This window comes from Gallinula chloropus (assembly GCF_964237585.1).
Source record: "Gallinula chloropus genome assembly, chromosome: 7".
In the NCBI taxonomy this organism is placed as follows: Eukaryota; Metazoa; Chordata; class Aves; order Gruiformes; family Rallidae; genus Gallinula; species Gallinula chloropus.
The window spans coordinates 9,622,414-9,640,246 of record NC_140092.1 but is presented as its reverse complement, the minus strand read 5'-3'; the positions used below and the strand labels follow the sequence as shown (position 1 = coordinate 9,640,246).

The window sequence follows — 17,833 nt, the reverse complement described above, 5'->3', positions numbered from 1 at the left end:
ATGCAACATTAGCTGTAAATGCAATTTAAACAGTCAAAAAACTTTTAGAGGATACTTCTTGTGACACAAAAGCCAACATCCAGCTGTCAAGTGGGGTTATACAAAAATTTCTATGTAATCTTTCACAAGATGTGAACCTCTGTCCAGCATCTTGATAACCTTTTTTAATTCATTCCTCAGTTACACAACACATGCTAAGCAATAGATCATTCAAAAGAGATAAGCTGTCCTACACTGAAATATTTTCTGTTGAATCCTTACAAATAAGAGAAAAGAAAATAACCCCAAAGAGTTACTAACGTGTGAGAGGTCCAAATAAGACAACATCCAAGGCTTTAAGCTGAAGCTTCTGTCTGTGGCTCCGGTCAATTATTTTCAAGTGAGAGATCATGAAAGCATGTTCGTTTACTGCTATCCTGTTAACAATAAGACAAAATATTACCTATTCCACAAGCTACATTCAAAACCAGCTATGGAAAGAAATACATCTCAAATAACATTTCCCACAGTTATACATATTATAGTTACGCAATTTGAGTGAGAAATGTAATACAATGACAGTGGTGCTATAAAAGAAGCATATCAGCATGTGGCAAAGGAATAACATCAAATCATTACCCTGTCCTTTTCTTTCTACAATAATCATGAATTAAATGCATTTGGCACGGTTAAAGTTAGTGGTATATTTGCAGACTTGTGACATCAACTAGCTCTGACAGACAGGCTATACTTCAATTTAGTTCTTATGCTCAAGAAAAGGAAGGGCTTCTGCAGATAATTGTTGTACAATAGATTGGAAGCTGTTCAGAAGAAAGTTTGCTACCATATAAAATTATATGTTCATCAATAAAAGCTTCAATAGTAAGAAACAAAACTAACATGAAAGGAGGGGCAAGAAACAATCACATTTTGAAATATTTTGGCAGGAAAAAAAAAATGTACCCAGCTCTCCAGAACTGCAAACCCTTCTTCCATTTGACCATTATCTTGTTAGACCTTAGGTTCACACAGTTGTTCCCACATACAGAATAAAGTAGCAGCCTACAGGGAATTATCTGATATTAATCCAGAAGAAACAGTCACCTGGGAAGTGTTGTTCCATTGACATTGCTGTCTCTAAAATTCTTTTCATATTGGGGCAGTTCAACAAATTCTAACAGCCACTGAAGAGTGTCCTCTTGAGTCCAGTTATGAACTGGAAGGAAAAGATAATTAACTTGAATTTTTGTAAAAAAAACCCCAAACCCAGAATAATAGCAAGACACAAAAGACAATCAGTAGAAAAGCATATTACAGTGAGCAAGAGGGTTTAGTCAAACATAACTGCAGAAAAATTGGCATTAACATTCACCAAGGTGTTTTTGGCATTTTGCCTTTTTCATTATATGCTGCTCAGAGGAAGCTTAGGCAAACTATAAACAAACAAGCACGGAACCAATAGAAACATTTCTTTATTAAAAATTCCAGACAATAGTTCAGTGTTTTGCTTTAGTTTACATCAGAACAGCATCTTGTGACTTTTATCTACTTAAACTGATCTGGGTCTCAATCCTTTTGTCCTTTCTACCCTTGCAGAACTAACACATGTCAGCAGGTGCTGTGGCCATTTAAGGCAATGTACCAAGATCCTTCCCAGGACGATAGCTTAAGAACTTGTTTTCACAAGAATCTCCATAGACATTCATGCCTCCTAATGACAAAATGGGAATAGAAAAGGGCTTGAAAGAAAATACTGGAAGACAGGATAAATTTAAACAGAAAGCAAATGAAATTTCTCAATTATGTTCTGAATGGCTGCACTGTATACAGTAATATTCCCCCTAGAAAGAAATGTTCAAATGTGCAGGGAATAATTAACAGTTTGCCTGTACAACAGCAACGGTCTACATAACCTTTCATAGCTACAGATGTTATAAGAAAATAAGGAAAGACTACCCCTAGATTTAAAACAAAACCAAAAGCAAAGAAAAAAAATACACACTGAAAAGCACCTCACATTTCTGGCTCTCACAGGCCAGCTGCTACAGCTTACAGCTTCACACTGACAAAGTTGAAAGGAAACTGTTTTCAGCAAAAGTTTCTCTGTACACGAAAGGAAAAGTGACAGCTTCCTTCTGGACAGACATATCTCTGCATGAAAACATCTAAACTATCTAAAACTACTTGCATGTGATAACACTGGGCAGATTTCTTTAGAAGCCTTATCACAAGGACACAGTCTCAGTGATGAATTTTGACAATGATCCTTTAGAAAGAGCTACTGAAAGCTTGAGAGGTAACCTGCAGGCAGCGGGAACTTCTGAGTTCAGATGCATGTTTCAGTTCACACTGAAACTGAACTAAGGACTTCTAGATCTACACTAGCACAGTTGAAAAATAAGCTTAAACATTTCAGATTTTCATCATTCCAGATAACCAGAGACAGAAGGCATTTCACAGAGCCATTTATAGCTTCAAAAAATAAAGTCTCAGTACAAACCAGTTGTATTCTATATGAGTGAATGGCTACACCTCCTTCCCTGCATGCTGTCCCATTTCTTCCTCTAGTTTTGAGACAAATCTTGCAACAGTTTCCATTTTGTCCTGTTGCTCTAAGCTTTTATACAAAATGCCTGGGCTCTATTTGGAAACAGATCATTTTCACATTGCAAAGATTCTTACTTGTTTTGCAAATAATAAGCGATCAGATTTACAAGTCATTCTAAGCATCTCAACAGGGTAGTAAGATCACCCAGAAATACATCACCTTAACTACATCCCAGAAGGACATACATAAACCAATGCAAAGCAGAAGCTTTGTATATGTGACACAAGAAAGTGTCACCTAAAATAGCTACTACACACTACAGGCTTTATCACTGACAGTACAGAACATGCAATTTCGGAAGCTAGATAACTCACTGAGTTTATACACTGAGGGACAGGGGAAAAAGAAAGGGAGGAAAAATAGTATCTAGAAGTATCCCTTGTACTGCTGAAACTATTTTGTAGTCACTCTGTCAAAAACTATACAAATTTGTACTTTTCTAAAACAAGTTATCCTGTGAGAGATGAGGTACATACTGAAGTTGTTTACAGTAGAGCCAGTCACATCTGTTCAAATGCTTAGACTGGTGCATAGAATATCAAAGAAGTTTCCCCAAATAAACCAGTTTTATTTAGGAAAATACACTCTCTCAGATACCTCCATTAGTATAGAAACCATGAAAGGAACGACTGAAGTCTGTCCTGAACTAGAATCAGAACATGTACTGTCTGAATTGTTCTTAACACTCTTACCTGTTTATATCAAAGTTCATATCAATTACTTTTTGGTGTATGTTTAAACAACTGCTCACCATTTAAGAGAAGCACAATCAATAGTCACCTCTCCTGGGATTTCAGAGACTGAATCTCTGCCCATGCACATATTTCACAATATATTTACATTTATCATGTAAATTAATTCTGCATTATCAGAACTCCAGAGTCAGGGCCTGCAAATCCCCAGATTTTCTAGGCGAAACCAAGCTCTGAACTACCCTGTTCGAGCCCAGGGACATTGAATACTATCAGTGAAAACATCCAATAAGACCTTATGACCAATGTATTTGTTTATCCTGCAACAGCATAGAGCACCAAGAAGCATGCCCGCTGCTGCTGCAGCAGCTACAGCCTACTGAAACATGACACAAGACAAGTGATATACACCAGGTGTACTGAAAGTTAAGCAAGTCAGCTGAAATTCACCTCTATCGGCACTGCCAATTAGAATGTGAAAACTGAGGTTGCAACTTTTCCTTATTTTAAACACCTAGAATGAATGTAGTGCTTCAGACATTGGAGTAATAGCTGAAAATAACTTTCAGTTAAATGAACATAGTATCAAAGAGTAACCATAACTAACATCCTTCTCTCTAACACCCATTTTCACAAATAGCTTTCTCGAGAAAGGGGATGTCGGCAACATGCCTTGGGCAGGCAGGTGTAGAAGCCGCAGTGTTTACAGCCTTCAGTCTCTAGACTTGCACCAGCTGTTCTATTTCAGATCACGAGTTTGGGGGGTGTGGGGAAAAAGAGGGACCAAAAAAAAAAAGGTACTTTAACAACATGCCTGAAGATGAAACCACCAAAAGTACCTTCAAACTGGTCTTGTACGAAAGTAGCTCCTTGCTAACCCATGTTAATGCCTGATTATAAGATCAGACTACATATCACTTTGTTCATGTTCAATTTATCATGTAGCACAGTGCTTCAGGGCAGGGAGGCGTGAAGTAAAACACTACAGTGTCAGCCTCAGTACTCCTATGAGCTTCCTACTCCTTTCAGAAATCAAATTACATTCAATGAGAGTATTTCATGTCCAGGAGTGAATAATGCCACATATCAGGCTTAGAGTTGAGAACAGGGCTGACCAGGCAATATAGAAAAGTGAGGTTCTTCTGTATCAGCTCTGGAGAAGGAGTCAAATGTTGGTTTTGTTTTAGTAGGACCTTTGACAACACCACCAGCATGAATTACGCTGCAACCATTAGGTTTTTAAACAGCATAAAAAAGCAGAAAAGAGGAGTGGCCCTGCCTATCTTTTCAACATGAGATTACAGTGCTTAACATGACAACTCGTGTTTCCTCTCACACAGGAGGGCCAATCTCCAGCACTGCTTTGGTCCTGGCTGGAGCAGCACACACACTGATGCAAGTCATCTGTTGCCTGCCTCCAGATATTTAAAACCCCAAATAGCAAACAATTAAGAAAGTGCAAGGCAACCACAACATCTGTGTGGTATGCACTTCAGCCCCCAGTTGCTGCAGGAACACTGGTGCAATGTTACCTGAGAACACAAGAGGTGATCCCCCAGTAAGGTATCAGGTTTTAGGTCACCTTCTACTTTCCACAGAGAAGGAATCAGAGATAAAGGGGAAAATAAAATAAGTACACAGAAGGCAATTGAGAAGCTTTTTTTGTATTATCAGGCCGTCTACAGGACACACTATATATTAAGGGTCAAATATGCCTCAAAGGTAAATAAAAACAGCTACTTTTAAGACACTTCGTAAAAAACAGATTTTGGGGAGGATTCAGATTAGTCTGACAATAGCAAGCTACCCATGAACTCCAGTTTTGACCACTACAGTTTTACTTTGCTACAAAATTAGTTCCCAATGGACAATGCTGTATCACCAAGATGGCACAATTATACTATAAACAGTGTTTCCACTTTCTTCCCTGAAATCTTACCTGCCTCACATCACCAATATCTGAAAACAGAAAGCAACTCTAAGCTATATGACAAATACTTAAGACAACCATGCACATAAAGCAAGCTTTATGGGAAGGAATAGGCAATTCTACTCAGCATAAACTATACAGCAATAGGTCCAGAAGATGTTTCTGCAAAAGCACTGTCAAAGGCACTATTTAGAGCTTCTATTTCTCACACAGATACCTGAACAAACTACTTAACGAAGTTCAAATTACTGATACAGACATTTATACTACTTTCCACCCTCCTGATTGATGCTGTCAAATTGCATTAAACTGGTACTATAAACTAGTAGCACATAAGAAATTAATTAATCAAAATTCCTAAAACATCTAAAGAGGAAGAACAGTATTTCCCCCATTTCCTACTATTAAATAAAAATGGTTTATTATGTGAGAGGCTTCATGCTTTCTAACAGTCACCAGCCCACTGTTAACTCTGCTTGGGAGCCTCATTCTATGGGTATCCCTGTGGTACAACTTAGGTTTCTGCAGCAAGACACCCAGGAAAGCCATTATAAGCAGACACAGTGAGACCAGCTATTCCTCTCAAAAGCTTTTGAGTCTTACAACCACTACATTCAAGAAACCTGGAAAAACATACACGATAGACAAATTAAGCTATTGACATATCAGAAATATCTACTTTATTGAAGAGTAACTCATAAATTAGATGAACAATTGAAGGAAGATTATTTTCTCTGATAGTTTAGTTGCAATATAAGCATTTACAGAATATTTGAAGATATGAAGCTAAAAGTCAATGCTTACAACATAGGTATTTACTACATAGGTAACACTTAACCTCAGATTGCATTTAAATGAGTTCCTATATCAGCAGAACGAAGCAATGCCATATCCCTAGTTTCAGTCCCCTTTTGATCCAACTTGTTTGAATAACACCAACTTTTAGATCTCTGTATGTTCATCATTAACATAACCACCTTCTGAATGGTGGGAGGGGGAGTATTTAAGTACTTTTCTCCTAACAACTGTAACATTCTAGACCTCTGGAAATGTATTTTTAATCCTACATCCTGGAACATATTAAGCAACGTACTGTACTGCTCTTTAGTTCTGTCTTTTGATAATTGGGAGGATTTGGCTCACCTTACGTCACATCAAAGCAGAGGATGGATGGTGATAATGGCTTGTCAGTACATTTTCCTGTATCCCAAGTTTGAAAAGGTCTTTCCAAAATGCTTTGGACTAAGAATTCTAGCTCTTCGTAGCCCAAAGAAAACTTACATCTAAGTGAAAGTATATTCAACCTTCCATTTAATAAGATGTATAATAAATCTTCAAATGCAGCTTGACAGCAGCTCTTAGGGCTTACTAAATTAAAGCCACTCTTATCTGAAATTCAGCACTTGCAACAGCCACCTTCATAAATTAAAACCCCATACTGAGAAGTGTGTAAGCTAGCTTAGTTTACTTTCAGTATACCCAGCAGGTCAGGAGGAATTTAATACTAGCTGGACCAAATTGCAGTTTTAGTCAAGTTTACATACACCTATAAATAACAGTAACCAAAACAGACTAATTAGATGCTTTAAAAGAGGTCATCCATTTACTGCTGGAAATGGCTTGGTGGAAAAATTGTTGAATTATGTTTATTTCAGTAGCCACCATCATTTTTAGCTACTCTTTACCTACCTTCAGATGTTTTCCAGCGTTTCCACAGATCCTCAATGGTGATATGTTTATCTTCTCTGTGCAGGTGACTATGTTTATTAGAGGCATCCTTGTATTGCATATCTTCCCTTAGAAACTGAAGAAAAGGGAAAACATCTTAAATGCCAAAACAGCAATTTCTAATAAAAAACTACAAGGAAATCAGTCAGAGGACAATCTTTACTATCTTTGGGCAAGCAGCACACAATTCATGTAAGGTGACTACATCAAACACTCAGAAAGCAAGTTAAACACTTACAGGATTTGATTTTCACAGTGATTAAATCATAGCAAAACTGAAGGTGGTAGTGTAGTATATATAGTAGGTTTAACAACATGATTGGTATGCCTTCGATTTACAGTGATTACAAGAAGGCACCTCACAAGATCTGCTGCGTACTTTTCTATTCAGACCACATTTAGCCAACTTCACCTACTGGAAGATAATATCATGTAAGACTTGAAAATGTGCCAGTCCTTCATGGATGAGTAATACGTGAATCCTGCTACACTAGCTATATGCAACTGTTTGAGGGATAAGAGAAAGGTGTTGACTAAGTATTACTAATGTCTTTTCATTAGACAACAAAAATTTTACTTCTATTTCATCAAATTAAAAAACAGAACTCATCTTAGGGCCAATTTAATTCTTGCTAATTGTTCCTCCATGGTTACACTCCAAGCATAGAAGCATTACACCAAGCTGTTTCATTTGCAATAATTAACAGGAAGCCTATGTCAAAACACCACACTTTTCCTTTTAGTAAGCATGATCAAAAAGAAGATCCTGCAATCCCATCATATGTTGCAGTGCTGTGTCAGTATTTCACGAGTCACTACCAATGGGTTCTTCAAAAACACACAAGAAAAAAAGCACAGAACTGTAAAACCCATTTTATTTTTATTTCACACAGGCCTAGAGAAGTAGGAATCCTGGTTAGCAAGTTACCTCCCATTAATAGTGGAAACCTTTCACGGGCATCAGTCCCTAAAATATAGCATCAGTATGGTCTGTGGATGGCACCCTTAGTATTAGTACCAGAAAACTAACATCAGAGCTACACAATCTTCCTCAGTAAACTGCTTGCTCTCTTCAGTTCCTTAGACAGACAGAACAGAACAGCTTAAGGATAAGCTGCTCAAACAAAACCAACTACAGATAGTAATGACAGCTGTGTCAAAACCCAGCATTTTATGTGGCTGGTCATGTATCGTTATCACCTCCAGGAAGAAGGCCAAGATAGTGATGAGCTGCAGAAGACACCACTTCTTAAAATTTACTCCTGGTAATTAATTACAGAGCTTCCTCCACAGGCCTTGTTTCTAACAAATCAAGAGATGGAGTCATTCAAAAAACTGCAGGAGAGATTGAAAACTAGTCAATAGTAAACAGTAATACTTACTCCTAATAAAAAGACACAGTGTATGAAGGGCGGGGGGGGGGGGGGGGGGGGGGTGGGGGGTGGGAGGAAGAGGAAAAAGCTAACACTTTTCAATGTCTCCATATTAAAAACTTAATTCTTTCTAGGAAGTAAGGGAGCCTAAAAACATGGGAAAGGATTCAAGTTCCTCCTCTAACTGCTGTGCTTGGGATAAAGTACTAGTTGCCTCCTCTAATCCAATCATAAACCCATACATGTCTTTTGTTTTCAAATACAGATTGGTTGCAACCCCCCCCCTCCTCATTCATCTACCACTTCAAAGCCTTTTTGATTGTCAGACATAGGCTTTCTACAGCCTTTTGATTCCTAACGTGGTTCTGTTTAGCCTATACAAATTGCAAACTCCCTGTGTATATGAGAAAGCAATCAATGCAGATATATACACAGATGTGTATCAATAAGAAACATAGGAGAAATTTATGAAACACAAGAACAACTGAAAATCGCAGCCTGCTGGGGCAGAGGCAACTACAGAACTTCTGAGACATCATGGACCAGCAGCTGTGAAAAGGTACAAAAGCACAGAAAAGGACTAATTGGTGCAACTATATGCAAATGTAAAAATATCTGCCATGTAACCTCTGTTGCATAGTCCATAGTCCAAGTGTGAACTCTCAGTCCTTCCCAAATTGGCACAACTACCACGAAGCTGGCAATTTCCACAGCTAACATGCAATGTGCAATCAAAGACAGATTATCTCATTTGTTCCAACTCCATGTTTACTAAAGGGTAAACTGAAGAAAAAGAACCAAACAATGACAAAAATATGGTCTCACAGCTGGAGCAGCAGGAAAGAACTGGTGATTTGCTTGCCTCACCTTTTCCCTTCAGACTACAAGTACCTACTACCAACTACCACCCTCAACTTGTCTTTTGGGAACTTGCTTCTATCTTTCCTGCTAGTTGGCAACAAAGGTTGCAGAAATGCTTTAGGACAGGAACATCTGAACAGTTACAGATGCCATCAATTAAAATCTGAATTGCTGTTCACAACGTATAGTTAGGAATAACAAAGAGAAGGAAGGTGCAAACTAATAAACAGAAAAGCTTCAAGGTGCTTCATGCCACCTCAAAGCACCATAATGTACTACAAGAAAGCATTCTGATTTTAAAAAAGGGACAGGCACAGGTTACCTTGGCACCCAGACAAGCAATGCAAACAGGAGTTTATGGGTAACTTGCAGCATTTCGTGTCATTCTGCTCCGGAGCCCGCAGAGGGAGCAAGAGTTAGTGTATGAAATCACATTCTCACCACACTGCTGCAGCACAACCGGCTATGCTCAGGAGTTGGAGGGAAGAGAACACAAACACAGAAAACAAATCCAAGTTGGAAGCATAAGATTTCCCAGTGGATCTGGTTTATAACAAGAGGCTGTTTAGTGTATTGACTGTTTTAAAAGGGACTGTCAACACACAAAGTTGTAAGCAGTTTGCATCTAGTAGTCATCACACACTCCATTACAGAGAGATTATCCAATTATTTCTTCAGGAAAAAAGAAAAAATGCTACACATATTGCTCCCAGCTCCTGTGAGAATAAGCACAACAACTTCCTCAATGAGGTTCTCCAACACCGGATGCACACAGCAGTAAAGTTACACTGTGCACAGCTAGAAAGAGGCCAACACGTTTCAAACAATGAAAGCATTTACTAATGAAGATATATATGATAGCATCAGCATCTTTCCTGGGTTTAGAAGTTCTTTGTTTCAAAATTGCCCTAATATGGAAGTTCTCCATTAAGAACAGGAATTGTGTCCTAAATTGAAGAAAGCCATAAAAACAGAACAACTTCACTAAAAAGAGAAGATTTTTCTGTTCCTTGTCATGGCAGCTAATCTCTCTTCTGTTGCCCTGACCATTAAATATACAAAGAAAAGGTTAGAAAAATAACTCTAAATAGGGAGGTTGAAAGAATAAGCTCTAACAAAAAACATCTAAGGATTATCTTAGCCAACATAATTACTCAAGAGAGAGAAAGCCTTTTAAGACTACAAAGTTGAAACCAAGAAAGCAACAGATAAGCTATCTAAAAACAGTGTGAAGAAAAAAAAAATCGTTTGTCAATGTAGTTACTTTGAAAACAAGTAGAAAGTAAGAAAAAACACCACACCTAGACTCAAAACTGGAGTTCTGATCCCAAAAATACCGTAACAACTGTGCCCCTACAAAGATTCACACCTCTGTGCAATGTGATAGGTGGAGAGGAAGCTTTCTTCTCCCTGAACGGGACAGGGCTTGTGCAGCCCTGGAAAAGAGTTACAAGGTCAGGTACAGAACAACCTTCTTTCTTCTTCAGAAAGCCTTTAGTACTGTAACACTGACCAAAATCCAGTCAGCTCATAACCAAAAACAAGAACCACCACAAAAACAAAGAAAGAAAATCTCTCTCCTCCAAAAGAGGAAAAAGGCACACCAAAATCTGGTACCAGTTTGACAGAGAGTACACTTACAAATTAATGCCACATGCAACAATTAAAAACATAAAGCATCTCTTGCAACTTAACATAGCTTACTCTTTGAGGAGCAAATGAATACTTTCTCAGAACACCAATGGAAAAGTAAAAGTAACCACACTCGCTGACTGCAGAAGGAAGTACTCATATGCTATGTTTATATTTTGTTCTGGGTGAAGACTCAAGTTTATGATTTTCAGTTTCACCAACTTAAAATAGACCATCTAACTGACACATTTACTTGAAGACCAATTAGTAACATCTCCTGGCCAAGTATCACTGAATTCCTTGAGCATCTATTCCTTAAACAATGTTATTTCCTTCAGTTTTATTCCTTCAAAAAAAAGCCTGCAAAAGTTACTTCAGTTTCCTTCAATCCATCCTTCAGATTCAGGTGGTCAGTTAAAGATCATTTTCATGCATTCCCTTGGGTATACTACCACCAGACCCCTTGCAGTGACAATGTCACGCTTATTAAGTTAGCTTGGCAAGTTTTAAAAACAAAAAGGCAAAATACTACCCTTCAGGAATGACAGCATTCACAACTGCCTACCATATAGAAACGCCTTCTAAAGATGTTACACAAGAAAATAAGAAAATTATTTGTCTTCTGCATATAATAAATACATGATGTTTACATATTTAAGCATAATAGAAACATTACTAGAAAAACATAGGACATCGCCCTCAAAGTGTTACCACGTGTCTATCTTAGGGCAGCTCAAAACAGCATTATACTACAAAGTAAATTCTCCAATCTCATCAAAGCGAGTTAGAATCTCCCAAGGGGCATTTCCTTGTAGCAGGACTAAATGCCTGCAATGCTCTACAAACAGGTGCAGACAGCTACATGTTAAAGAAGCTCAGAGGAGGCAAGGCATGAGGTAGGTCTGATCCAAATCACTTTGGAGCAGGTTCCTATGCAACTGTACCCCCAATAACACATGCTGCCTCTCTGTAGGACTCCTTTGCACAGGCACAGCTGTGGAATAGCACAGTCATAATGTTTTCAGACAATACCTGGCTCCTATCGTTCTCTGAAAAAACCCAGACTGTGTAGACATGCTCAGAGTTGCTTACAAAACTTCAGGAGACTAAAGGACACCCTGCCTGGGGACAAATACTTGAGCTGTTGATAACATAAATGAAGGAGGGTGGGGGGGGAGGAAGGTGGGAGGGTCAGGAAGAAAAGTAAAAGAACCAACTCATTAACAGATCCAGTCAAACTAAGGGAATCAAAGTAACCAAATAGCTTTAGGGGAGAAGTTTTGCTACCCAGGTTAGGAAGCTCAAAATACTCTTTTGAAAGACCCATGTTCGTAACAGAATGTTCTTGCACAGGGAGATGTAAAACATGCTCAGGAGGCCTCCCAGTATTATGCAAAGCAGTTGTGTTTTCCATTTCTGAACACTGCAACTGGTATTTCCTACCATGCAGAATTTTGTCTAACCAGCTGACGCTGAATATACACAAATATGAACACGAGTTTAAGGGCCTTTAAATAAATACAAAACCAAAATACTAGGGGAACTTTAAAGGACATTTAACATTTCACAGAGTGTGTATTTGCAGACAGCCAAAGGAAGCAAGAGCTCAGTCTATAGCAGAATCTCTCCCAAGATACACCCAACAAAGTGAGATCCAGCTTTTGAACTGTCATTCAGTTTTTAACATCTGTCCCATACATAGCTGTATTTCCTCCCCACCCCCAAAATCTTCTGCTAAACTTTTACACCTTCCAAGATGTAACAATCAAAAGGAAGAGAAATTCTGCACATGAATTTCCTGTATTATAAAACTTTTAATCACAAAGTATCACTAAAGTGAGGGCATACTGAAGCATATGTTTCTGAACTCACATCAGTTCTAGGAATTACTTGGTTTTAATGGAGGTTACTTACAGACCTCTCTCTTTTCATTTTTACTTCCTTCTGTATTCTTAAAGACTTCTTTTTTTTTTTTTTTTTTTGACTCTTGGATTATTTGCATCTTGGATGCAAATATCACCTCAATCCCTGAAACAAAAGCTTCACAGAGCCCATCCATTCAGAAACGGTCACTGCAGAGGAAGACCTTGGGCTGGTAAATATTCTTCCCTGTCAAAGTTAGATTGTTAATATTGCTATCCCCTGACCAGATCATACTAGCTACTTTTCCTGCCTTAATCACTGCACAGAAGGCAATAACTACCCCTGCTTTAGGCAACTAAAGCTAGATTCTTTTTGATTACTGTCTCAAGACAACATTGTACATCTGGCACTTCTGCATATAAACCCTGAGTTTTCAACTTCTTTGACTACACGGCTAAAAGCCATTCTCTGATCCTTTCATACTGCAGCCTCTTCCTTTCTGCACCATGTTGTTTTGTTTCTTTTTTCTTTTGTTGTTGTTGGGTTTGTGTGGGATTTGTTGGGTTGGGTCATTTCGAATATACTTGCAAGCATATTCATAAAAAACTAAAACGAAATATCAAGAAATTAAGTAATCTACCCAAAGATCCCACACAAAGCTGTAAATGCTATTAGCTTTGTGTTACATTAGACACACAGTAAGATATTAATATTTAAAAAACATCAACTTGTTCTATTTCTACAGAGAGATTCCCTGAGGAAATAACTGGATATACTTACTATCTACATATGGAGGTTCTTTGGAAACAGGAAAAACCTATGTAAATAGTGAACATATGATAAGTCTGTCTTAATGCTTGTGCCTCTTCATCATTAAAATAAATCACATATACGTGATGCAACAGATGCTTCCTGAGGCAGATAGCTTCCTACTACATGTCTAAAGCCTTACTTAGTAACACTGACTTACCTTTTTACAGCCTACCTCTTTAAGCCAGTTAAAACAATTGCAACCTTCTGTATGTTAATAATAAAGCAATTATAGTATGAGCTAGATTTGATAGAGATGAATATTAATGTGCCCTAACGGTAAGTTTAACCTTCTTCCACATCCTTCTTTTCTCTGCTGTACTATACTCTTGGGCTTTCACACTGCGATATCCTACTATCACAAGCCTACAGAAATTAGTAACTGCAGAGTAAAACATATTTTACTTCAGAGTGTAACAGACTGAAGAATAAAGCAAAAAAAAAAATCAAACCAGTCCAGGCTCAAATTACAGCCCCTCCACCTTCCTTAGAAGAATTCAGCAAATCCCTCATGTGTTTCAATCCCATGTTAAAAATTAGATCAAGTTTCTCCCCCATCATTTTCATCAAGGTCAAATACAAGCCTCTTTCCAGTCCACATAAGATAGATCCAAAACGCTTCCAATATCAAAAAAAAATTTAAGGAAAAAAAAGTTTCTTATGCTAGTTAAAATTTGCTTATACCCCAGAGAAATCCTCTCTCTACAGAATTATTTTGTGTGAGACTTCATTTTACAGAGGAAAAACAAACTACAGTGTAAACCAGGGCATGAGGAACATTAGGAAAAAATAACAGTGTGCAGATGAAGTGTCTGGAATCACTGTTGGGTGTTCTCAACTGGATTAGCAAATTAAAATAGTTTTTAAATAAACAGTTCAACATCTTTAGCTCTTGTTACCTTCCCCTCTCAAAATAACTTATTTACAAGAACTTCCTTCCTTTGTGTAAATATATGCCTGTAAATTGTAACATCGGTTAGCGCTGGTAAAAGAGCAAAGTTACAGCACACTGTCATATTTTTCTTGCCAAATAAAAAAGTTGATGAGTATCTGATCAACATACTCAATGCACTGCTCTTCCAGGAGTCTTCCAAGGAAAAACCATGCAAAAATGAAACAGGAAATCCATTACTCTGCTAGAAGGTAAAATCCCTGTATTTCATGCAAGCTTTACTGCTAATAAAGTTTTTTTAAAGTATGAGTCCTCATTCTTAATCAAAACGGGCAGCACTAACCACTGTGACAGAAAAAAACTGGTTTTGAAATACATACTTGGTCCATGTCCAGACCTACTGTAATCAGCTGACTATAGAACTGTGTTGTCAAAATGTCAGACCTTTTAAGATTACAGCAAAGACACAGTAAAAGTGCTACAAGAGCACATGGGTTACTGGTTGAATTTGCAATTACATTCTCATTCACTTCAGGTTTGCTTTTAAAGTCTTAGAAAGCACTCCATGCAAACATTTTCATCAGTGATTTGAATGGAAACTAGATGTACAGGAAAGGTAATTTAAGAGTTCTTTTTATTACATATTTCTTCAATAATTACAAGTGAGCTAGCAGAAAAAGGGGCTAAATTTCAGTCATTTTATGCACAGTGTGCAGTTTGAATATATAGTTTCAGTCATCACCCACCATCCCAGCAATAACAGCACTGTTCATGAACTGCTCTAATCTCAGTAATTAGTAATTAATCAGACTAGCTTCTGCTGCTTCGATTTCTTTCAGCATTCCTCTGGAATAGGAGGAAATTTAAGGTCAGATGAAGATGGTTGGTCCACTGGAAATGAGGACAGATTTTTTTGAATGCTAATAGAAAGTTTCCAACATATAAATATTTCAGTATTTTCTTTTTTAATTTCTTAACTTTCATGTATAACAAAATGCAGCCCAAGTCCAGAGAATGACACAATGCTGAGAAGCTCCTCAAAAAGCTCACACTCTATCAGTAATATTTCAGCTTTCAACAGACCATGCCTGCCCCAAACCTTAGTGACAATAACTGAAACATTCTGTACTAACAGAGCCAGGCTATTTCTAGTGCCTAAACTACCTCGCCATGATGCTCACCAAGATACAGAGCAGATTTTTCCTCCAAAGTTAAAAAGTAGGTTGTTTTATTTGCTCTATTATACTGTATTCCTTCAGAAAACTTGTATCAACAAAGCATCTATCCCTGTTGATACTGTTTGTACAGAGAAAAGTAGCATCACATTAAGCTTGACAACGATAATTCACAACTTAACATCTCAGGGAAGATTGCTCTTCCTGAGATACAAAAAATGGAAGGGAATCTTCTAGACTCTTCTCCCACTCATCTCCAGAGAGAATGAGCTTCAGAACCACAGTGCAATACCCTCACTTTTAGGGGACTGGAGATGAGGGGACATCTTCACTCCCCTTCCCTTCTCAAGCCTGTACCAGAAAGAAGCAGCAAGATCAATGAAACTACATGGGTATTTCTATTCTGACCCAGTAATTTTGAGAATCCTGATGGTAAAGTTGAGAACATGCAAGGGTCAGTCCATTACAAGGACCACCAGTAGCCTGCCTACCAAAGTCATTCATTCGAGCACAGGCAGGTCTGAATAACCTTCCTTAGTCCACTGGACTTAATCTGCCATTAACCTACAGCAGGAAGTGCTTACTGCTTACTTTTTACAGGCAAGCAAAAACACATAGGAAAGCTTTCTAGGTTGATGCCTGTAACAGGTATTATTTTGCACCATGAAGTGTCTGGAACAGACCTAAAGTAAACATAAAAGACTGGCAATGGCTTAAACAAGAAAACCTTAGAGCAAAGGAAGCAAGAATGCAAAATACTAGGCGACAGACCATGTCACCACTTAGTTGTCTCATTGTAAGCTAAACCAACACCATTGCCTACCTCTTACACTAATCACACAAATAACAGCTTCTATACATAGGCATATAAACCTTTCCTTTAGGTTATAACAATTAAATATATTCCATATATAAAAGGGGCAAAAAATGACAAGTCTCATGAGCACAAATGAATGCTTTTTACTCCTACCTCATCACTTTCATCTACTTCAATACCACCATCTTTGTCATCATCCATTTGCTTGTGGATCATCCGAAGAGCTTCTAGGCTGAATCGGTCTTCCTCAGTAAAGCACGGTGGGCTGAGTGAACTGCAGGGATCTAAAGTGAAGAGGGAACAAAACAGAATTATTAGCTGCTGCCACTCTGGAATATAAAGCTTCCAACCAAGAGAAAGGGCTTAAATTTCTGTATTATGTACAAGTCATTCACTGCACATAGCCACCAGATCATAGATGTCATATTTAGCTGTACAATAATAAATCTTGCCATAACAGCGAAGGGGGGAAAGGTCAGAAATCAATTCTTTTAGAGAAAGGAAGACCAGAAGAATAGTCTAGAATTAACTCCTGACTTTTTTTTTTCACCCCTGTACCTATCTCCACCTCTTCATTCCATCATTCACCTTCAGTAATACATCACTGCAACAGTAAATGAAGTCACTGTGTTTTCCAGCCTCCTTTCTGAAAGCCCAGGTGAAACAGAAAGCAGCAGAGGAAGAAGAAAAGAGCAGTCGTGTGCTACAGCTTCATAAACAGGTAAGAAAGGGATGGCAACCACACTGCAGATCAAATTCAAAACATTCAAGGCCTGCAGGAGAAGAAAGTACACCACAAGGAAAATTAAACTGATACTAATACTTGGCTTCTCAATCCTGCAAGCTGTGATAGAAACCAGCAGTCACTCTGGAGTAGGATTCCAGGTCCAAAATAGTACATTTTCATTTGTGTTCATTAGCGGAGGCTCGTCATTTGTGCACATCTGATGGCTCTGCTTCCACCATGTCAGACAGCTATATCTATATCTGTTCTTCCCTTTCCACAAGCTAAGTGTCCCATGCTCCAAAACTCGACAATGTATCATGATCAGCCATCATTAAAGACTGGTCTTTCACAGGCATTGGCATTAACCAACGGCTGTTTAGTTAATTTTTATGTACCAAACACCATCAGAGAGAAGAAGGTGAAGAAGGATTCAGCTTTATTAAAATAGAGAATTCCAATAGCCATTATAAAAATGCACTGACTAGTCCCATAAACAGGTGCACTCCACTTTAATCATATCAATACAAGTATAAATTGAGTCAGCATGAGTAATTTTTGCTTCTTCACAGCTATGAAAGGATTAAGCTGTCATGTTACTACAGAATTTATTGAAGGCTTATTTATATAACTCATGAAAAGGAAGCAATATAGAAACAGATAGGATTAAGAATTTGCAAAGAAAAAGCAATTATTGTGTTAGTTTTCCCACTTGAGTTGGCATTATTCTGTTTTTCTGTCTTTATCAT

The 17,833-nt window shown here is 38.0% G+C and overlaps 1 protein-coding gene across 1 annotated transcript in view; it reads right to left on the bottom strand.

Moving 5' to 3' along the window:
* STIM2 (stromal interaction molecule 2) overlaps positions 1–17,833 on the bottom strand; it is a gene marked incomplete at its 5' end in the record, with an annotated part of 63,711 nt that overhangs the window by 8,819 nt on the left and 37,059 nt on the right. Inside the window, 4 exons of the mRNA XM_084266847.1 lie at positions 301–416; positions 1,084–1,195; positions 6,899–7,013; positions 16,514–16,644. Of these exons, the coding sequence (XP_084122973.1) occupies positions 301–416; positions 1,084–1,195; positions 6,899–7,013; positions 16,514–16,644 (474 nt within the window). The remainder of the gene's footprint in view (positions 1–300; positions 417–1,083; positions 1,196–6,898; positions 7,014–16,513; positions 16,645–17,833) is intronic.